Source organism: Aquarana catesbeiana, linkage group LG03 (genome assembly GCF_042186555.1).
Source record: "Aquarana catesbeiana isolate 2022-GZ linkage group LG03, ASM4218655v1, whole genome shotgun sequence".
NCBI classification, from domain to species: Eukaryota; Metazoa; Chordata; class Amphibia; order Anura; family Ranidae; genus Aquarana; species Aquarana catesbeiana.
In genome coordinates this window covers 722,346,848-722,371,010 of record NC_133326.1, presented here as the reverse complement: position 1 = coordinate 722,371,010, position 24,163 = coordinate 722,346,848, and the positions used below count along the sequence as shown (strand labels likewise).

Sequence of the window (24,163 nt, the reverse complement as noted above, 5' to 3'; positions counted from 1 at the left end):
ACACAGGCTACATGTAAGTACAGACTCCGCTGGAGACACCTGATGGCATCTGGCGGCAGGTGACACACTCGGGGCTCCCACTGATTCTGCATTATGGTGAGTTGAATGATTTCATTTTATATTACAATGTAATAATAGAAATAATGTGCTTCAATCAGTCGACACCATAACAACCGAGGTGCCGGGATGATTGAAGTGCTAACACCAAGTGTTTGGAATATTTTTATTTGCTGATTGTTAAACTTTCTAGAATACACATTTCTATTGTTGTGTAGGATCTGGGTCTGCTGTCCGCCCATCCCTCTCTCCCGCTCCCTCCATCCCTCGCTCATCTGAGACACTAACCACACCACCTTAGAGCCACACCCACTATTTTGCTGAAACCACACCCATTTTCACCAAGTGGGAGGGGTCAAATGGAAGGGCGGGCTCTGGCGCCCCCCCATCCTAAAACTTCACCAGCCGCCACTGGTGGGATATAGTAATTCTTTCAAGGACTTCGTAATATTCATTACTGAACCCATCTGGGCGAAAGCTTTGTGTAGAGGGAGATTATAGATTACTTTAAGAATCTCTTCAGTTGTAAAGGGTCTAGAGAGATCATTTAGTTGTTCAGATTGGAGCGAGGGTGGCACAGTGGTGTAGTGGGTAGCACTCTCACCTAGCAGTAAGAAGGGTCGCTGGTTCGAATCCTGACCATGACACTACCTGCCTGGAGTTTGCATGTTCTCCCTGTGTCTACGTGGGTTTCCTCCCACACTCCAAAGACATGCTGGTAGGTTAATTGGATCCTGTCTAAATTGGCCCTCATATGTATGAATGTGAGTTAGGGACCTTAGATTGTAAGCTCCTTGAGGGTGTAGGGACTGATGTGAATGTATATGTAAAGTGCTGCATAAATTGATGGCGCTATATAAGTAAATAAATAAAATAAAATAAATAAAAGTCAATGGATGCTAAGAAGGTGTGAACAACTGCAGGGGAGTCTTTCAAGTTATACAATTGGCATAAAATTTGCTAAATTTGTTGGCGATGTCTTGGGGGTTTTCTGCCTTGAGAATCTAGCAGGAAGGAGATTTTGGATTGTGCCATCTTGCGTTTGTATTGTTTGTATTGTCTTGCTAGTATTGTGCCAGGCTTGTTGCCTTGGGCATAAAGGGTAGTACGCAGACTTTTGACATAGTAGTCAAAATCTGTGTGTAGCAAGGAGTGTAGTTGAGTTCTTCATTTATGCAATTCCTCCTCATCTTGGGGTTTGGGAGAAGATTTGTGGGAACGCTCAACTACTCTGATGTTCTGAAGCAGTGTAGCAATGGCTTGTATACGGGACTTATTCTCCTGTGCATCAAATTTGATCTAATGAAGGCTTTGGGTATTCCACAGTAAGGCATCAGATACAGATAAAAAATTCACCTCAAACTTTTTTTGAATTTCAGAATCTATCTCCTCCCGATAAGAAGAATGGGAGAGAAGGGAGGTGTTTAGTCTCCAAGTTGTTTGTGGTCATTTAGATGGAGAGGTATAAAGTTCCAGCGAGACTGGATCATGATCAGACCACGTTATCAGACCAATCTGTGTGGCGCTCACATATTGAAGTAGATGTTTGTTGACCAGGAAGAAATCGAGTCTGGAATAAGACTTTTGTGTGGAGGAGTAGAATGTGTAGTCTCTTTCAGAGGCATGAAAACATCTCCAGGGTCTTAGAGATCCTCAAGTTGTACATAAGAGGTTAAGGCAGTGACGCATCTTCTACAGACATTAGATGAGTCAAGGGAGTGGTCTAAGACTGTGTTAAAGTCCCCACATATAATTATTTGGTTCTAGGGGTAAGGGCTGAGGTTTTTTTTGTCAGGGAGTGAAAAAATTGCTTGTGGCGCTCATTGGGGGCGTAAATATTGACAAGGACCAGGGGGTGATTGTTGAAGATAGCTGAGAGAATTCAACTGAATGCATCTGAAATGGAATAGAATCACAAACAGCAATCATTACCCCCATCTTTTTGACCTCTGCTGAGTCAAAAAAGCAATGGGGGAACGATTTGTAATGAGACAGGGGCCTTTTCAGCAACAAAGTGTGTCTTTTGTATACATAGTATGTCTGCTTTATGGGATAAAGCATCTTTCCACATAAGTCTGCATTTAAATGGGCTGTTCAGCCCTTTAACATTGTGCGTGACAATTTTAAGTGACATGTGAGTTAAAGTAGAGGTGCTGCGATATGTCCAGGTAAAGATAACACACTAATTCTCCATCCAAAAATCCCACAGAGATGGGATAAACAAAATAGGTGACATTATAAAGAACAACCTAATATCTACAAAGCTCATTAAAAAAAGCATTTCAATGTAAGTAGAGCAACAAAAAACAGTATGGTGTGCATAGCACACTTGTAACCTGGGGAGTGGAGAAACAAGGGATGGCTGTCTATTCAGGAGATAGAGTAGCTAGATATAAGTCAGGAGGACGCCTTAGGGTGCGTTGCCATTAAAAGCTAGGTATTTCCAGCTGTGGACCAGGATCTCTGGATTCTGGGCGGAGATGGACCCACAGAGCGGGGTTCTAAGGGGATGCCCCAGTTGTGAAGGAGTGTGTATCCTTCTTTTAGCATATGCATTGGCACAGTTTTATTTTGGTAGGTGACCATGAGTTGTTGGGTACCTCCACTGGTAGACCAAGTCTCTGAGACCTTTAGTTATTGGAGAGAATTCCTTCCACATCTGTGCAGTGGTGCCAGAGATGTCAGCAAAAAGAGCCATTTTTGAGTAGGGATCAGGGAGGATGCGTGCGGATCTGGCAAGCTTCATGATTTGGTATTTTATTTGAAAAAAATGGATGCAGGCTAACGCATCTCTTGGGATGGACGCAGGCAGATGTTTTGGTTTAAAGATCAGTTAAAAAAATCAGATGGGAATAGAGATGGAATAAGTTTGAGAAAAGTTACTGGATAAATGGAACCAGGTCAGGATTTTTAACTGTTTCAGGTATCCCCCTGAATTTAATATCATTCTGCCTGTCTTCCAGGTCTGCAACTTTAGCTTTTAGAAATTGGATATCTTCTGCATGGGCAGGTTGGGAATAAATCAATTTGTTATAAGAATGAGTGACTTCCTCCATCTGTCTTTCAATTCGGGCTTTGCGCTCTTGGACATGATCAATTCTGGAATGAACATGTGACACTGAAGAGCGAAATTCTACCTGAATGTTTTTGTGGAGTGTTAAAATCATTGATTTCAAAAGGTGCTCAGAGGCTGGGATGGAAGCTAAGGAGCCCAGATCTTCCCCCTCCTGATTAGTAAGAGAACCATCATCTCCCATGTGCTTTTTACTCACCAGGGCTTTTAGTGGAGAGTGAGCAGGGGAGTCTGCAGCTCTTTTGGGCCTGTCAGCAGAGAGGAGATGAGCAGATCTGTTGCCCAAGTGGTGAGTCCTCCATAGGGGAGAGGAGCAGGCGGGAGGGGAGGCAGCGGTGAGTGCGCAGTGCTCCCGGAGTCGGCACCATCTTGGGAATCCATTGCCCCTCTGTGGAATAACTCGGTCAGTTTGCGCAGTACTGGGGGCTTAGATTTCTTCCTGGACATATCTCAGAGGGTCTCCAGTGGTCCCCAATATCGATAGGTGTAGTGGGGAGTATTTTTGGCAAGCTCTTGTGCTTTGCAGTGGCTTTGAATCTGCTGTCTGGACAGAGCAGTGCCGTTATGCAGCGATTCCACTCAGCAGCCAGACCATGCCTCCAGTACTTATGTTTGTGCTTCTATTTTGACTTGGATAGCAGGGTGTGGGTCTTTGGCTCACCCTAATTCTAGTGGGATGTGTGGCCATCATGCTGGCTGCATAAGTTTCCAAGCCAGCACAATGTTGTTTTTTTTAGTGTCTGATTTAATAATAGTTAATGTGACGGGAGTCACTTTGGACGGGGGACCCGTGGAACCAAGAATCCCTTGGGGAGGATGGGAAACCCTTGTTTTAGCTCCCCATGCACCTCCTATGTCCAAGTCACCCTGTGTCTCTACTGGGGGCACAGGGTGACTGAGAATCCTAGTCTGATCTGTACTAAACAGACTCATTGTACAACCAGTGTGTGTGTATATATATATATATATATATATATATATATATGTATGTGTGTGTGTGTGTGTGTGTGTGTGTATATATATATATATATATTTACACAATTAGTCTCATACTATGGTGTACTCTGTGTTGGGTCATTTGGGGTGTGGCTGTATTCTGTTGTGTCTGTCTGCCTTGGGTATTATGGGATGTGTATGTAGATTAGCTGTGAGAGGGCGAATTCCTCCAACCGCTCTCCCTGCTGATTGGACAGTCTACTGAGGAGATGTTTGAATATCTCCTTCCTTCCTTGATTATGGATCAGTATTGCTTGACAGTATGATTTACTGTTTACACCATGGGACTTTTACTTAAATAAAATGACAGTTTGTGTATTTAGTAACCAAAAGTACAAGGAAACCCTTAATCCAGTAGGGGGCAGTGGTATATATGGGGACCTCCCTATTTTAAAGAGGGCTTGCAGATTCTTATAAACCCCCCTGCAAATCCTCACTACCATGGCCCAAAATTGTGTGGATGAGGCCCTTGTTCCCATCAAAATAGAGACATAGTGCCTTACTAAGGGGGCCCTCTGTGGCAAGGGATCCACCAACTGATGAGGGAATAAGGACTGTTTTAGTGCATGAAGGCCATACACTTGCTGCCTCTCTCTTTTCCTTTTTGTCTGGATGACACCATTGATCCTATATGACCATGACACTATGGCGTCAATGATATCATCAGGGATCCCACTTATCTTACAAAGAGAAACAGGAGACGGATTGGAACTATCATTTAGCAGCACATTTTCTTCTTTTGAAATAACACTTTAATACCTCCTACAGGTGCCTGATTTCACAGGCAGGTTTAGGGCATTCACCAGTCATGTTATTTAAAGGACTTGTGCATTTGTAATGTTTTAATTTAAGTCTTAAAAAAAAATCCACTCCCCACTGAACTATCTTTTTTTTTTAAAGATCTTACATTGGTATATGTTCCCCTTGGCAGTGCCCATCTTGTTTGCCTATCACTTGCCTATTAGCCTTGACAATGGCCAGAAAAAACTTTAATAATCACCTCAGAATAACTTCAGTAGGGTGTGCATTAACATTTGCACTTTGAGGATATTTTGTTGCATTCTCTGAATGTGAGCCAAGTTCAAGCACATTCACACATCACTAATCCTCACACACACATGCAAAAGGTAGAGGAAATATTTTATATATGTAAGCAAGTGGAGCCATGTGATGTCAGTGTTTGCTGAGAATGCAGTGGGTGCCTGTCCCAAACACATCCTTAGCAACCATTGGCATCTCCCAGTCCATTCATCTACATGGCCTCAGATGCTAAGCTCATGGTGGGTGCCTGCATCTGCTGCTCCCCTAGCAACCATTATTAGCAGGAAGCTGCCATGTTTCTCCACAGTGAACAACCTAAACCTTTTGGCTTACAGCTAGTAGACCTGTACAGGGTCCCATGATTTAGTGGTGGCCCTGTATTTCTTTCTACATCCCATGCACGCCCCTTCCTCTTACATTCCGTGCACCAACTTCCCTCTTCACTACTCATCTCCTGAACCCTACATCGCCTGTGTGTAGTTCCCTCTAACATCTCTCACACCCCTTAACCTTACACACCCTGCAAGCCCTCTGCACACCCTTACATTTTCTTCCTGAATACAATCATCAGTGTCCAGAGGTGAACAGAACAGAGAAGAAAAAATAAGGAAACATTATCACAATTTGTACATTTTCAGGCTTGGTGTTGTTTCCTCTAGCCCCCCCCCAGGCACCAACCCCCTCCCACCTCCAACCCCTGAATGCAATTATGGTAAATACATCCCTGCACTGCCAATGCTAAAATAGTACAGTTTTCCTTTGTCTTTTAGTTTCATGTAATAAACCAAATGATAATTATAATAGAGATACTCACAGTAAATGAAGAGGAAACTCATGAGGGTGACCACAATAATGAAGACCAATATTAGGAGGACCCCCAGGATCAGTATAACCTGGTGCTTTCTACTCCTGGCAGCCGGAATCTCTACAGACAGAGAGGATAGTGAATAACCCTGCGTGTATCAGCAGGTATAATGATCCTCCAGAATTCTTATCTCACGTAAAGAAATTTTATATTTATCTGTGTTATACAGTATATCTCTATCACATTGTTATTTCACATATATCAATATATTATGTCACGCAGCATACAGTATATCATATCTGGGTGTGAAATTTATACTGAAGCATGGCAACCAATGAGATACTGGCTTTTATTACCTCTATACAGAGATAGTAAGAGGTGATATCTGATTGGTTCATTTGGTTTATAGATCCAGTATAGCAGTATTAGTAGACATATGTCCTATAAATGAAGACTCGGGTCCTCAGCTGTCTATAATGGATGAAGAGGATACCCCTCATTATAATAACTCACCTTTGGCTGTTGATGTATTCCTCATCCTCCGTCCATTGAGATCACATGTGTTGGCATATACATCGTCCTCACAATGTTGATCTATTGAGTAACAGAGACCTTCATATGAAAACCTAAGATTCCAGGGAGGATATTCAGGCAATGCAATGCAGATATAATGGAGCTCTCTGAGAGCGATGTATACTCTCCACTCAATATTCCTTCCATCAGACTGGTGGCATCATCTCATCCTAGGCCATGGGTGCTCAAACTGGCCGTCCAGCTGTTGCGGGATTGCAAGTTCCATCATGCCACTTCCCTTGGGAGTCATGCTTGTTCCTGTTAGCCTTGCAATGCCCCATGGGACTTGTAGTTCCGCGACAGCTGGAGGGCCCCTAGGCAAAGTCCCTGACTGGAGCTCAAGGGTGACTTTACATGATAAATGTTGAAACTGACATGCTCAGGTCTCGCACAATTCTGGACAGACATTTAGTCTTTGATTAATCATATTGCTGGTATGAGAGAAATATTACTACCGCGGTTGGCCTTGGGTTTAGAAGATTAGCCAAGACATTCCCATCCTATCCTGACACACATCCTCATTGCTGCTCGTCTAACCATAGCCTGTAAATGGAAAAGCAGTACCCTTCCAACCCTTCAACAAGCTATAGCCACTGTCAACCAACACATGCACCTGGAACACATGTTCACCAAAGTCAATCTAACCATGACAAAATTCCTCCTAGACTGGCCCCCCTGGCCTGCTGATGCTAGGGCAGAAAAATTGTCCCCTAAACTAACTTTATGTCTCTACCCCTTTGTACTAGGCTCCACTGACATGGCATAATATAGGTTGTGATGCCAAACCCAGCAAGGTCCACTGCACTTGTAACTTAAATTCAGTCCGTTTCCTATATTGCTGCTACAAACCTACTATTAGGCTTCCCCCTTCACTAGACTCCTGCCTTCAGAGGCTTTGTGAGGCCTTTGGCAAAACTTAGACATGAGGCCCACTTACACCCATAATGGGGAAAAATAATTCAAGTGATAAAAAGGAACTGTATTAGGAGGGTACAGTGCAGGAGAGTACACCACAGGGGGAGAGTAAGTGGACAGTACAGGGGGCAGGAGGGCACAGTACAGGGGGTATGTAAGTGGGCACAGTGCAGGAGGATACAGTATAGGGGCAGTAATGAATAAATAAGATATGTTCTCCTCAAGCAGAGCTGCGCAGGGAAGCTGCTCTCACAGATCCTACCTATTCTGGCAAGCTGTCACAGAAAGAGAGAAATAAAGGGGATGGATCGATGGAGGTAGAAAGAGAGGAGGATGGAGGTAGAAAGAGAGGGGGATGAAGGAGGAAAGAAAGAAGGAAAGAGAGGGGGATGAGAAAGGATAGAAAGAAAGAGAGGGGGATAGAGGGGAAAAAAAGAAGGAAAGAAAGAAGGATATAAAGACAGAGGGGGATGGAGGGAGAAAGAAGCAAAGGATTGAGTCGGGTGTGGCCAGCGCATGCACTGTATGGCAGCATAGGATCCGAGCTCCGGAGCATTTAGGGCTTCCAGCGAGGTTTGGGGGACCCGAGCCGCAACTGACATACCTCAGCACCTGACTGACACCCGCAGGAACACCACTGATATGGCCAGGAAGAGAAAGGACGATTGGCGCCGGCAGAAGCTAACCAAATTCTTCCTTCTGCCCATGTGAGGAGGCTGACAAGATGACTCCGCCACCTTGGCCCCTGCCTCCTCCTCTCTCAGAATGGGCTCCTACACAGACCTGCCAGATGACCAGCCTGGGACTGAAGGATTCCAAAATGAGGGCTTTTCACCAAAACCACCCTCATCACCCAGCCAGCTGTGTGCCAGTCCTGCTAAAGCTAGAATGTGCTTGAATGACAGTTCACAAGAATCAGAGGTGAGCCATGCTGTCCCTGAACACATGATGCAATCTCCCCACCACTCCTCTATAGCTTCCATTTCCTACCTCTAATCAGCCAGTGATGGACACATTGCTGAAGGATATGCTAGTATCACTGCAGAATTCTCTGCATGCTGATTTTGACACTCTGACCCATAAGTTCTCCTCTGGGAGAAATCAATACTACAATAAATGACCTGGTGGATGCTTATGATGACAACTTAGAAGACAGACAGTGGATGAAAGCAAAAATTGCGGATTTAGAAGATAGGTCCAGAGTAATAATTTAAAGCTAAGGGGGATCCCAGAGTCAGTGCAACCTGGCGATTTAAAACGCTACGCCACTGAATTGTTCAATTCCCTTCTACTTGACACAACTCCTTTGGACCTAACCATTGACTGCATACACCGCCTGCCTAAACTGAATCATTTGATAGAAACCATTCCACGGGATGTCATCATGTGCATACACTTTTTTCACATTAAAGAGCAACTCCTAGCAAAATCCAGGTAAATTGGCCAGTTTCCAGCTCCCTATGTGGAGCTCTCCAAATACACCTTGGACATAAAGAGGCAACTTGCCACAGTGACAAAAGCATGTTGTAATCACAACATCCCCTACAAATGGGGCAATCCCACCAAATTCATTGTGGAAAGAAATTGTGTATCTCATACTATCACCTCTGTGAATAAGGGCTTAGATATTCTCCATACCTGGAGCATCATTCCTGAGCCACCACCACAAGCGGCTATGCATAAACCCCCCCAGGGAGAGTAACACCCCCCGGCATAAATCCACCCATCACTTGCAACGCAGGAACAAATAATTGCTCACAGGGTCCCCCTCCTTGGAATTTAGTTCCATCCTTCAACATATTAGCCCTCTGCCCCGGATGTCGCCACAGAGTGCCTAGCTTTGTTCTCATGGACACTATCCCCATTGATTACCCACAGCGGCCTAGTCACAGCATATGCCACCGCTGTCTGTATTTATTTTGCTTTGTTTTGTTACAACTCTCCATATCTTTCCTTTCTTCTTTTGAATATCCTATGGAACACACCATCCACTTTGTCTGCTTGTCGAATGGTTACCCCCACCCGACCCTCCCTGCAAGTGGAAATTATCTCCCAGGCTTCCTGGTAATCTGGTCCATCAACTACCGCATACGCATCCTAACTGTGAGTACAGAATCTTCAACCCAGCACTCCACACATACCAATGGGACTTAAAATGCTATCCCTTAATGCCAAAAACATAAAACAACGGGTTCCCCTAAGTGGACTTTCCCGGCACTTGCACAGAGTTAGAAAAAATATAGGAGTATAGACTAATGTACAATATAAAAGAATATATATTTATTTAGTAAGGAAAATCTCCAAAACATTTCGCAAACTGCAGAACCACTGGAATGGTTTATCTACTCCAGTGCAACTGTGGTTGCTTTTACATAGGAAAGACTAAACTAGAGTTTTGGCGAAGAGCATACAGGCACATTGTATCCATGAAAACGGCCGACCCTGATCTCCCCCTGGGTCGACACGTGTCACTGGTATATGGAGGCAAGTTTCCCCACATTAAATTCTTAATTTTGGATCGTATACATCCCAGCCCCAGAGGGGGTGACTGGAATAAAATCTTACTCCAGAGAGAACTAAAATGGATCCATCTACTGAAGGCCACTATGTCCCCAGGCCTCAACGAGGCCGTCTGTTTTAAACCATTCCCAGAGGGTTTTAACTCCGGTGGAATGGAAAAATAATTTCATGATTACTAACATATATACCTGGCCTTCCCCCCCCTCCCCCCCCCTCCCTTCCCCTAGTTCACAACCTAACAACAGAGGTTAGCTGGATGTCACTTGTCTCTCCTCCTCTTTCCCCCTATATTGTGGGAACTATTCCATTTCTATTCTCTCAACTGTTGGTAACATCATTTAGTTGTTCTTCTTTCTGTGTCTGATGTGTACACCAAGCTGTGCGTTCTGCCATATACGTGAACCCCCTCTTTTTTCTACAGTTATCTCCGTTGGGAAGGCCGTATTATCGGTTCTATATGCGTGTATTCCATTGACTTACAGTTTTTTTTACCCTGAGGGGTGTGGGGGAGTGTGGTGATATTTACTGCCCCTCTCTACCCCCCCCCCCCCCCCTCAGCTCCCAATGAACACTTAACCATCGATAATTTATACCCAAACTACTTATTGTACTATAACATCATACCACCATGTATTATATGGGGCCACGTATTTGACATACAGAATCAGCTTGGGGGTTCCCTACAGGAACCATCCATTTGTTAACATATTACTTGTTGGTTACTGTTGTACACTTTGTTTTATCATTTGATGTACTCTCAACTAAGGTTAGGTCTTTTCTCATTCAATGTCTGATTCATATTCTCCCTCTCGTTATGTTCATGCATAATACAACATCTGAATGTAATGACCGTTATGTTTATCCTGTTATTACTAGAATGGATTAGGTATATAGATCTCTCTATTGCTTATTGTTAATATATAATGTATTAGATTGTGTCTGCCTTTGTCCAATACTCACTACCTTTACTGCATCCCAGTCCCTGCCCATTTCAAAGAGACCACCCTGATTAGGTACTGATGAGCTCAGAATTACATTCTATTCTCATGGGTTTAAAACTCCTTTGTGCTGCTTTTTAATCCTTATTACTTATGCATATCTATTATAAATGCCCTGGTTCGGGTTGGCGATTATGTAATTAACATCTCCATTCTTTAGGAATTTACTTTTATATGTTCTCTGTCTTTGTATCTGGTCCCCCTTTCCCCGCCCCTCCCGGGGAGCGTGTGGCCCGAGCGATTGCCCGGCACGGAAAGCCGCCCAGGTCTGTTCCCAGGGCGGCGCCATGGGAGGTACCAGGGCGCTCTTCCATCCACGCCCATTGCCTCCATGTTGCCACTCCGGCGAGCATGCTCAGTTCACCGGAAGGGCACTTCCGTGTCGGTGGGGCGGGTGTGCGCGACGTCGCCCCAACGTCATGACGTTCGCGAATGCGCGGTAGGGGCGGTGCCGCGCATCCTCGCCTCGAGGGGTCTCTACGAGGCTTCCCAGCTGACGGGCTCCACAACACAGCTGTGCGTCGTTCCGACGCCGACTGATTGGAGCCCGTCCATTACTTAAATCGGCTCCACTCATTCCCAGTCAAGGCGCTTTACATGCCGGATGCTGGGATGCATGGTTAGCCGAACCTACAAATAATCTACTTAAGGTATTTATTCACTTCTTCCATTACCCTCCTATTTGGGATTACTGTTACATCTTCAGTATTTTTCCCCTCATTGTTGCACCTACATAGCTACATTTTTGTATGCTGACACCTTTTTGCTGCTTTCCAGTCCGCAAAATCTGTGTTCCCTGCAAGCTAAGCATAGTATATATGGCTGATCTAGTAACATACTCAACTCCTACAAACTTACCATATGCTGTTATGCTATAATTGGTAACACCACTTCAAGTTCCTTAACATGGAACTATATAACTATTTATAATCTATGCATACCATGTACTCATTGGCATATACTAAATTTATTTCCTATGTAATGATTTCTTACAATATTGTGTATACACCAAAGACTCTGAGCATCACAAGCTATACAAAACTTATACTCATTGACTTGCACTAAGTATACTTTTTTTGCATTGAGCCTTGAAAAATATTGCTTGTGCATGTAGTACTTTGAACATGTACCCTATTTTTTAAGTTCCTTCTACATCAGTTTGTCCTTTAACCTTTTTCTAAGGCATTCATATTGGATCCCCTTTTTATGGTACCTTAACTTTTTATTTTTAGGGGCGCCTCCCTCGACCCCAGTATATCGCTTTGGCTTATGCGCGCCCGGGTCGGGCGGGATGGGTGAACTGGTACATCCCCCTGTGGAGATTGCTGCTTACCAACTTCTAGCTTTTACCACCTAAGAACAGCACCCGTACCTACTATACCACAACTGCCCACCATCCCATATTGCCTTTTCTCGTGGTCCCTTTTTTAATAAAAATCTCCTTTTCAGAAGTTAACAATGAAACTTTTTCAGGTAGGTGATCAATGGATCATTCAAACCTCCTAACAGATATCCAGTGGTAGTTTTATTACAATATCTGACTCATGCACCATTTTTTTCAATTAATCCAGATGAACCCCTCTTTTCAACTATGCCCCTGAAGAAGGACCCAACAAATATTAAATACCCCGAAACGCGTCGAGCTTGAAAAGAGTCTCTCTGTTTCCCTCATCATTGTTTACTGTTTGATGTCTATTATGTCTACTAAGTATTACCATTATGCTACTTAGGATATCCACTCTGTTTTTAACAAATGTATTTCCTTACTAAATAAATATATATTCTTTTATATTGTACATTAGTCTATACTCCTATATTTTTTCTAACTCTGTGCAAGTGCCGGGAAAGTCCACTTAGGGGAACCCGTTGTTTTATGTTTATGATTCATTGGATGTGGCACGGCTTTTTCCTCCTTCCTAGGCGAGTTGGTCGCCCTCTCTGTTATATGATCCCTTAATGCCAAAGGGTTAAATCACCCAGCCAAAAGAGCCTCCTTGTGGAAGACCGCTTCAGCGCTTAGGTGTGACATCCTCTGCACACAAGAGACTTATTTCCAAAGCACATCTGTGCCACAATGTACACACAAATGCCCTGTACACACGGTCGGATTTTCCAACGGAAAATGGGTGATAGGACCTTGTTGTCGGAAATTCTGACCCGGTGTAGGCTTCATCACACATTTCCGACACACAAAGTTTGAGAGCTTGCTATAAAATTTTCCGACAACAAAATCCGTTGTCGGAAATTCCGATCGTGTTTACACAAATCCGACGCACAAAGTGCCACACATGCTCAGAATAAATTAAGAGACGAAAGCTATTGGCTACTGCCCCGTTGATAGTCCCAACGTACGTGTTTTACGTCACCGCGTTTAGAACGATCGGATTTTCCAACAACTTTGTGTGACCGTGTGTATGCAAGACAAGTTTTAGCCAACATCCGTCAGAAAAAATCCATGGATTTTGTTGTCGCAATGTCTGTTCAATGTCCGACCGTGTGTGCAGGGCAAAAGCCTTCCCCCACATCTTTACAGCTAACAGCCCAGACAAAAAAAGAGATGTACTTATTGTCATACATGATACTGTAGCCTTTCAACTTCTGGATAGTAACTTGGACCCAAATGGCCGCTTTATAATCCTAGTTTGCAAGATTGAGTCTATTGTCTATACACTAGTCTCTCTCTATGCCCCCAATTCCGGTCAAATATGTTTCTTGGAAAATTATTAAGCGGATCCGCCTACTACAAAAAGGCCACCTTATCCTATGTGGAGACTTCAACATAGCTCTCGACTACCAAATGGACTCCTCCTGACACCTGAGACTACAGTCCCCTATGTCCACATTCATTCATGCCAATGACCTATTTGATGTTTGGCGCTGCCATCACCCACAAGAATGTGACTACACTTTCTTTTCAGCGACACATAACTCTTACTCATGCATTGACCACTTTCTGCTGAACAAGCGGTTACTTCAAGCAGTGTGCAGCTCTGACATCTCCTCCATCTCCTGGTCAGACCATGCTCCCATCTGCATATCCCTACATGCAAGCCCCCACTTTACTACTCCTAAAATCTGGTGAGCCAATACCTTTATCCTCAGTTCTTCCCCTTATAAATAAAGAACTAGAGTTTTTTAACACAATGTAAGCTCTGTGAGGGAGGTTACAACTTTATGGAATGCCCACAAGGCATTTGCCAAGGGTGTGCTGCTCCAAATTAGCTCACAACCAAAGAAAAAGGAGGATGCAGCGTCTTGAACAATTACTCTCTTCTATTAACAGAATAGAAGATCTGAACAAATCCCAACCACACTGTGACCACAAGAAACAGTTGCTTTCCCTTCGGCAGGAACTTAGAACTCTCCTGCTAGAATCTTACGAAAAGTCACAGAGGAAATTACGAGCCACCTACTACAACACAAGCAATAAAGCTGGTAAAGCCATGGCCACACATATTAGAGGTGTGAGGAATAAAGCTAAGATTCCCTTTCTAACCCTATAACGAAAATCAAACTGGTAGACTCCAGAAGATAGCAGACGCCTTCAGCACATATTATAATTCCCTTTATAATATCAAAGAAGATACAGACACCACAACACCAGACTCAGACCTAACAACATCAAACTTCCATCCCTATCAAATGAGGAACTGACCACGTTAAACAAACCTTTTACCCTAGATGAGATTTACTCCGCCATTGAATCTCTGCCAAACAACAATACTCCTGGCCCTGATGGGCTTCCAGGTGAATACTATAAGCAATACAAAACTAATCCTAGCCTCATATCTTTACAACCTGATTAATGACAATGCCTCCTCCTTTGTGTTACCTGAAGACATATTGAGAGCATTGATTGTTTTACTATCAAAGCCAGGGAAGGGCCCAACGTCCCCCTCCAAAATTTCCATCCCATTTCCCTTCTTAATTTGGATATCAAGGTTTATGCTAAACTCATCGCCTCTAGATTTATGCATATATTACCTAACCTAATCAACAAGGACCAAACCAGCTTCTCTGCGGGGAGGCAGGCCTCGGATGCAACCAGGCGCCTAATAAACATTATTAATTTGGCAGAATGCACTCGAGTGCTTTCTCTGCTTCTCTCTTTGGATGCAGAGAAGGCGTTCGACGGGGTGCACTGGACGCATCTGAGAGCTGTCCTCCAGAAGTTTGGATTCAAAAATAGTATTCTCTCAGCCATCATGGCACTTTATTCCAACCCCTCAGCTCAGGTTTATGTTTCAAAAATGCTCTCCACCCTTTTCACATTTCTAACAGCATCAGACAGGGGTGTCTTCTATCCCCTCTGATTTTAAACATGGTCATGGTACCCCTTGCTGAATACATTAGATCACACCACCAAATTGCTGGATTGGCTCACAAGAACACAAAATTAGTCTCTTTGCAGATGATGTAATTCTAATGCTCACAAACCCCTCGTCTTCCCTGGCTGCGGTACAAGATGTGCTGACACAGTTTGGCAATGTTTCCTATTATAAGGTGAACACAACCAAATGTCATATCCTGGACCTCAACATAGATGGTACGACACGCAACTGGGTACAATTGAAGTACCCATATGCGTGGAATGATACAGACATAGGTTACCTGGGTTTTACTCTAACTAAATAAGTCCACCAAAGGATTGTACAAAGAAAACTATATACCTTTGAGATGACAAATGGTGAGGGACCTTGATAACCTAGCCAAATTTAAATTTTCATGTGCAGGCCACCTAGCAGCATTCAAAATGAAACTACTTCCACAGCTGTTGTACTTCTTCTGAACTCTGCCTATTCATATCCCACTCTCCTACCTTTCCTCCTTACAAAAACATCTAAACTCTTATATATGGCAAGGGAAAACACCCCGCAGAGCGCACAGTATTCTCATCAAATACAGGTTAGGGGGAGGCTCCGGACTAGTGGAAATCAAAGACTACTATCAATCTGCAATCCTAGCACAGGTGAGAAGCTGGTTCTGATCAACTTATAGTACCCACTGGTGCAAACTGGAACAATGGTGCCAGGGCACAACCTAAAAAAAATTGGCTATATAGTACAGGCCCTAGAGGCAATATCCCACAACATCTACCACTTACACTCAAAGCCGCCACTCTTACCTGGTGGAAATTCATAACCTCCCAGTGGAAACAGACTCCCACATCCTCACTGAAAATACCCATAACTCTAAAGCGGATGATACCCAGCTTATGTCTTCCAGCATTGCTGGACGTCCCCCATAGAGAGATAAGTGACCTTTATGTCCAATCACAGCCTCACACTGACAGAGTGTGTGGTGAGGAGAGCCGATCAGCAGCATCTCCTCCCAGGGATAACAAAACATAATCAGGGCACTGATCATCAGTGCCCTGAGAAAGGACATTGGGACTTTAAATGAAGCGGTGGACTGGTTAGGGAAAAAAAAAATGTTGCAATTGAACAAGTAATTTTGCATATGTGTATTAAGTAATAGATATCATAGATGAGGTAGCATGTACATAGCACATAGCATAACCAAGTAGCATACATAAACAATGTTGATATAATGACACATAGCAATACATGATTAAAATCAAAACAAAATAGTGTATATGAACACAAGAGGCTGAGCAGCCCATAACAAGTAATATCATGAGTAAAGCATTGAAGTGTCATATAAAAGATATGTCAGATAGGGATCCTATTAGCGCATATAGCTACATCCTTGATTCCTGACGCGTTTCCTGTGAAAACACTTCCTTAGGGGCGGATGCTAAAGGGTATCTGAAGCAATAGGATATAGACTAATCAGGTGATTAACTTGATACGACCAGAAGAGACAAAGTGTCCATTCTGGGTATTTACGAATTCTACCGAGCTGTGATGTGCGCGAGAGCTGAGCCATGGGATACTGTTCGTATCGTATCGTATTAGCATCCTCCCCTGAGGAAGTGTTTTCACAGGAAACGCGTCGGGAATCAAGGATGTAGCTATATGCGCTAATAGGATCCCTATCTGACATATCTTTTATATGACACTTCAATGCTTTACTCATGATATTACTTGTTATGGGCTGCTCAGCCTCTTGTGTTCATATACACTATTTTGTTTTGATTTTAATCATGTATTGCTATGTGTCAGTATATCAACATTGTTTACTTATGCTACTTGGTTATGCTATGTGCTATTTACATGCTACCTCATCTATGATATCTATTACTCAATACACATATGCAAAATTACTTGTTCAATTGCAACATTTTTTTTTTTTTTACCCTAACCAGTCCACTGCTTCATTTAAAGTCCCAATGTCCTTTCTCTGTACCCAAATATGGGATGGAGGTACATCTCAGATGTAACCTCATTTAAAGTCCCACACGCCCTCTGTGGGTGCTCCGTCCTTTTTGCTATGATCATCAATGCCCTTGTTACATTAAAGTGTCACCAGTGTCATTAATCAGTGCCCACCATTGCCCACCAGTGCCAGCAATCAGTGCCCACCAGTCCCAGCAATCAGTGCCCTCCATTGCCAGCAATCAGTGCCCACCAGTGCCAGCAATCAGTGCCCACTAGTGCCAGCAATCAGTGCCCACCATTGCCCACCAGTGCCAGCAATCAGTGCCCACCAGTGCCAGCAATCAGTGCCCACCAGTGCCAGCAATCAGTGCCCACCATTGCCCACCAGTGTCATTAATCAGTGCCCACCATTGCCCACCAGTGCCAGCAATCAGTGCCCACCAGTGCCAGCAATCAGTGCCCACCATTGCCCACCAGTGCCAGCAATCAGTGCCCACCATTGCCCACCAGTGCCAGCAATTAGTACCCACCAGTGCCCACAAGTGCCACTAGTGCCCATTAGTGATGCCAGTCAGTGCTGGCTATAAGTGTTTCTAAAATTCTTTACTCTAATTAAACAGACTTAACAAAACTATTTTATGTGAATAATTAAGGATATCTCATGTTATTTTTGCAGGATCTCTCCCCCCTCCCCCTCATTATTAGTCAATGATCACATCTACCACCTACCTGTTTCCATCTCCAGTTTCTCAGCTCCTCTCATTGTACGATGCGGTCAAACCCAATCCCGTGTTCTGCACAATCTGCGTCTTCAACAAACGTTGTTATTTTTATAACCTTCTTAAAAGAAAGTGTTTCCCTGTTTTTCACTTTTTTTAAATTTTGCAAAGTTTACAAAAAAAATGCTAAAAAAAACAAAGGGGAAGTGTGTGAATTTCTGCAATATTCTGTATAATATTACTGCAGAAAAATGTGTTCCGCTTCTGAACATGATATGTTATCTCAGCAGTTTCTGGACTCTGATTTATAATAAATGATTGTGCATTACTCCTCATCAAAAGTAACATTCAAAAAAAAAGTGACCGCCACCCCCCCCCCCCCGTTTTACCGAGCCCCATAAATTTCCTCGGCAGAGACGCGCTCTCCCTCTCTGCTCGGGGTTCTCAGCTTTTGATCCAATGGAGCGGGCACCGGGGGGCGGGGCCAAGTCATGCATTCAGCGGCTATGGGCACAAATGCTGGACTTGGGAGTGCGTCCGCAAGGTAACCCCCCACTGGGAGATCGCTCCTCCTTCTAGGGGGTTATCTTATGCGAGGACGAGCCACGAAAGCCGCCGGGGACCCCATAAGATGATGATCGGGGCCACACTGCAAAACGAGCTGCACAGCAGAGATAAGTATGATATGTTTGCTATTTAAAAAAAATAAAACACAAAGCCTTACAATCACTTTAATTCAACAAGCTGAAGACTGATCAGTTACCTTCAGGGCCGGGACAAGGGGTAGGCAGGAGGGGCAGTTGCCCTGGGCCCTGTGGTATCATGTGAGGTGGGGGGGCACCATGAGGAGATTGGAGGTGGGGATTTGTTTTGGGAGGGGGCAGGGGATAAGAATTGCTCTAGGATGGAACATTTGTGGGAATTTGAGTTGGGGGGTAATTTGTTCTAGGAGGGGAAATTTGTGCTAGAAAAGGTAATATGTTAGGTGGGGGGGGAGAGATTTTTCCTAGGAAGAGAAATTGGGGCGGGGATCGGAGGGGGGGATTTGTGCAAGAAAAGGTGATATTGTAGAGGAGGGGTGGGAATTAGTCCTAGGAGGGGAATTTTTTTTTTTGGGGGGGGGGGGGGGATTTGTGCTAGGATGGAGATGGGAGAAAGGGAACTTGTGCTGGGGGGGGATTGTTCTAGGAGGGGAAATTGGGGTGGATTTGTGCTAGGATGATGGGTGGTGGGGTAAGAATTGTTCTAGGGGGGTATATTTGGGGGATTTGTGATGGGAGGGGAAATTTGTGCTAGAAAAGGTGATATGGTGGGGGAGGAGATGTTTCCTAGGTAGAGAAATTGGGGTGGGGATTTGTGCTAGAACTGGGGGTTGGAGGGGGGGATTTGTGCTAGAACTGGGGATTGGGGGGGGGGGGTTGTGCTAGAAAAGCTGATATGGTAGAGCAGGGGAGGGGATTTGTCCTAGCAGGGGTGAAAAAATGTTTGAGGGGGGATTGTGCTAGGAAGGGATATTGGGGATTTGTGCTAGGATGATGGGGGATTGGAGAAGGTAAACTTGTGCTGGGAGTGGGGGGGGGGGGGCTTGTGCTAGAAAAGGTAATATGGTATAGTGGGAGAGATTTGTCCTAGGAAGAGAAATTGGGGTGGGGATTTGTGCTATGATGGGGGATTGGAGAGGAGGGGAGTGGGGGTTGTGCTAGAAAAGGTGATATGATAGAGGAGGGGAGGGGATTTGTACTAAGAGGGGAAATTTGGGGGAGGGGAATTTGTGCTAGCATGGGGATGGGAGAAAGGGAACTTGTGCTGGGAGGGGGGATTTGTGCTAGAAAAGGTGATATGTGGGGGGGGGTGCTAGGAGGGAAAATTGGGGTAGAATTGTGCACGGCTGATGGGGGATTGGAGAAGAGAAACTTGTGCAGGGAGGTGGGGGGGATTTGTGCTAGAAAAGATAATAGGGAAGTGGGGTGAAAGGGGAACTTGATTTGAAGTGGGGGGGAGGATTTGTGCTCAGAGAGGAAATTTGAGTGGTAGAGGATTTTAGCTAAGATGTAAAATTTAAATTTTTTTGGTGGGGGGGGTTCTGCTGGGGGCATATGGGCACGGAGGATTTGAGCTGGGGGCAAACATTTTTGCTGGGATGGGGGATTTAAGTAGGAGGGTGAATTTGTACTGGGATGAGGGGGGATTTGTGCTAGAAAAGGTGATATAGTGGGGGGAAGGGATTTGTCCTAGGAGGGGAAATTGGGGGGGATTTGTGCTAGGATGGGGGATTGGAGAAGGGGAACTTGTGTTGTGAGGGGGGTATTTGGAGTGTGGGGGGTTGTGCTCAGAGGGAAAATTTGAGGGGTAGAGGATTTTTCCTAGAAGGTGATTTTTTTTGGGGGGGAGGTTTTTGCGGGGGGCATATGGGCAGAGAGGATTTGAACTGTGGACAAAGATTTTTGCGGGGATGGGGAATTTAAAGGGGTTGTAAACCCTTGTGTTTTTCACCTTAATGCATCCTATGCCCCCCTTCACATCACTCCCCACTTTAGTGTCCTCTGCCCCCTTCACATCACCGCCCACAGTAGTGTCCTCTGCCCCCCTTTACATCACCACCCACAGTAGTGTCCCCTGCCCCCCTTCACATCACCGCCCACAGTAGTGTTCTCTGCCCCCCTTCACATCACCGCCCACAGTAGTGTCCCCTGCCCCCCTTCACATCACCACCCACAGTAGTGTCCCCTGCCCCCCTTCACATCACCACCCACAGTAGTGTCCTCTGCCCCCCTTCACATCACCACCCACAGTAGTGTCCCCTGCCCCCCTTCACATCACCGCTCACAGTAGTGTCCTCTGCCCCCCTTCACATCACCGCCCACAGTAGTGTCCCCTGCCCCCCTTCACATCAACCCTCCCACTTTAGTGTTCTCTGCCCCCTTCACATCACCGCCCACAGTAGTGTCCTCTGCCCCCTTCACATCACCCCCCACAGTAGTGTCCTCTGCCCCCCTTCACATCACCGCCCACAGTAGTGTCCTCTGCCCCCTTCACATCACCGCCCACAGTAGTGTCCTCTGCCCCCTTCACATCACCGCCCACAGTAGTGTCCTCTGCCCCCTTCACATCACCGCCCACAGTAGTGTCCTCTGCCCCCTTCACATCACCCACCACAGTAGTGTCCTCTGCCCCCCTCACATCACCGCCCACAGTAGTGTCCTCTGCCCTCTTCACATCACCGCCCACAGTAGTGTCAGGGCAAATCACAGCCCACCTGTGCCATGTGATAGCTGGTCAATCACAGCTAATCACAGTTGCACATAATGGCACAAGGATGGATGACAGTCATATAAATGATTATCACTGTTTTAAGCAATCATAGTGTAAATAATAATAATAAAACAAAATCGATCACTTTCCTAGAGTAGTACAGTGCTCTGCTCTGCTTGTAAAGAAATAAAAATGAAAAAAAAAAACTATTTTTTTTAACCACTTGTCACCAAATCACGTACCTGATACATCATTTGACTTCAAGTGGTCGTATCGGAATCATATGTCGTCATCCCAGAACTTCCGCTCTCACGCGCCTGTGGGGGGCACGCAGCGTGGCGATCGTGGCCACGTCGTGTTGCTAGGACACGGTGTGACCCGCATTTCTGTAAAGAGCCGTGTCCGCGGCTCTTTAACCATGTGATCGGCTGTGTCCAATCACAGCCGGCCACATGTAAACACGGAGATCCCGGTAATTGGCGCTCCTCACCTCACACTGACAGAGTGTGTGGCGAGGAGAGCCGATCAGCGGCATCTCCTCACAGGGGATAGCAAAACATGTAATCAGGGCCCTGATCATCAGTGCCCTGATTACATTATAGCGCCAACAGTGTCATCAATCAGTGCCAACAATCAGTGCCCACCAGTGCCAGCAATCAGTGCCCACCAGTGTCATCAATCAGTGACAGCAATCAGTGCCAACCATTGCTCACCAGTGCCAGCAATCACTGCCCATCAGTGTCATCAATAAGTGCCAGCAATCAGTGCCCATCAGTGTCATCAATCAGTGCCAGCAATCAGTGCCCACCAGTGTCATCAATCAGTGCCAGCAATCAGTGCCAGCAATCAGTGCCCATCAGTGTCATCAATCAGTGCCAGCAATCAGTGTCCACCAGTGTCATCAATCAGTGCCACCAATCAGTGCCCATCAGTGTCATCAATCAGTGCTAGCAATCAGTGCCCACCAGTGTCATCAATTAGTGCCAACAGTCAGTGCCAACCATTACCATAGTTGCCAGCATTAAAAAAAAAATTATAGGGGCAATTTTTTGGTTGTAGGCGGAGTCTTAATATAATTAGGGGGCGGGGCATGCGTTTGTAGAGGTAACAGCAAAAAAAGAAAAATGTGGTGCGCGCAGCACCGAAGGAGGGGCGTGGTTTACGTGAAATAGCGGGCATGGCTTATATGGGCGTGGTTCAAATGGGGGTGTGGTTAGAGTATGAAATGAATGAGAGATGGAGAAAGAAAGGGGAAAAGAGGGAGGGAGAGAGAAAGAAGAAAAGGAGCGAAGGAAGGAGAGAGAAGGAAGGAAAGAGGGATGGAGGGACAGCAGGCCCAGATTCTACACCACAATAGAAATGTGTATTCCAGGGCTTAACAAATCAGCAGATAAAGATACTCCAACCACCTGGTGTTAGCACTTCAATCATCCCAGCACCATGGTTGTTGTGGTGTCAGGATGATTGAAGCGCATTATTACTATTATTACATTGTAATATAGAATAAAATCATTCAACTGACCATAATCCAGAATCAGTGGGAGCCGTGGACGTGTCACCTGCTACGTCGCCTGCCACCAGATGCCATCAGGTGCCCCCAGCAGAATCTGTCCTTACATCAGGTGCCACCAGCAGAGTCTGTCCTTACATCAGGTGCCCCCAGCAGAGTCTGTCCTTACATCCCTCTCTCCACGGGGTTCTCGGTACTTGATTGGATAGATTGATAGCAGCGCAGCCATTGGCTCCCACTGCCGCCAATCGAATCCAATGAAGTGGGGGCGGGGCCAAGTCCTGCATTCGTGTCTATGGATGCAAATGATGGACTCAGGAGTGCGCCCGCAAGGTAACTCCCCACTGGGAGAGCGCTTCTCCTAGGGGGTTATCTGATGCGGGGAGGAGCCATGAAAGCCCCTGGGGGACCCCAGAAGAGGATGTTTGGGGCCACTCTGTGCAAAAGGAGCTGCACAGTGGAGGTAAATATCACATGTTTGTTATTTTAAAAAAATAAAACACGAAGCCTTACAAACACTTTAATTGAACAAGCTGAAGTTAGAGGCTGATCAGTTACCTTCAGGGCCGGGACTAGGGGTGGGCAGGAGTGACAGCTGCCCTGGGCACTGTGGTATCATGTGTGGTGGGGGGGCACCATGAGAAGATTGGAGGTAGGGATTTGTTTTGGAGGGGGCAGGGGGTAAGAATTGCTCTAGGAGGGGAAATTTGTGGGGATTTGAGTTGGGAGGGGAGATAATTTGTGCTAGGAGGGGAAATTTGTGCTAGAAAAAATGATATGGTAGAGAGGGAGAGATTTTTCCAAGGAAGAGAAATTGGGGTGGGGATAGGAGGGGGGGTGGGGGTTTGGAGGGGGGATTTGTGCTAGAAAAGGTGATATGGTAGAGGAGGGGAGGGGATTTTTCCTAGGAGGGGAAATTTGCGGGAGGGGGATTTGTGCAAGGATGGGGATGGGAGAAAGGGAACTTGTGCTGGGAGGGGGATTTGTGCTAGAAAAGGTGATATGGTGGGGGGGATAGTGCTAGGAGGGGAAATTGGGGTGGATTTGTGCTAGGATGATGGGAGATGGGGTAAGACTTGTTCTAGGGGGGTACATTTGGGGGGGATTTGTGTTGGGAGAGGGGAAGAGAATTTGTGCTAGGAGGGGAAATTTGTGCTAGAAAAGGTGATATGGTGGGAGGGGGATTCTTCCTAGGAAGAGACATTAGGGTGGGGATTTGTGCTAGAATTGGGGGTTGGGGGGAGGGTTGTGCTAGAAAAGGTGATATGGTAGAGCAGGGGAAGGGATTTGTCCTAGGAGGGGAAAAAATGTTTGGGGGGGGGGGATTGTGTTAGGAAGGGAAATTGGGGTGGATTTGTGCTAGGATGATGGGGGATTGGAGATGGGAAACTTGTGCTGAGAGGGGGGGGCTTGTGCTAGAAAA

At 45.4% G+C, this 24,163-nt stretch overlaps 1 protein-coding gene across 1 annotated transcript in view; it reads right to left on the bottom strand.

Moving 5' to 3' along the window:
- LOC141133727 (C-type lectin domain family 10 member A-like) overlaps window positions 1-18,102 on the bottom strand; it is an 85,436-nt gene extending 67,334 nt beyond the window's left edge. Inside the window, exons 1-2 of the mRNA XM_073623249.1 lie at window positions 17,989-18,102; window positions 5,982-6,092 (exon numbers count right to left, since the gene is read on the bottom strand). Coding sequence (XP_073479350.1) covers window positions 5,982-6,092; window positions 17,989-18,022 — 145 coding nt within the window. The 5' untranslated portion in view covers window positions 18,023-18,102. The remainder of the gene's footprint in view (window positions 1-5,981; window positions 6,093-17,988) is intronic.
- Window positions 18,103-24,163: the final 6,061 nt, after the last annotated feature.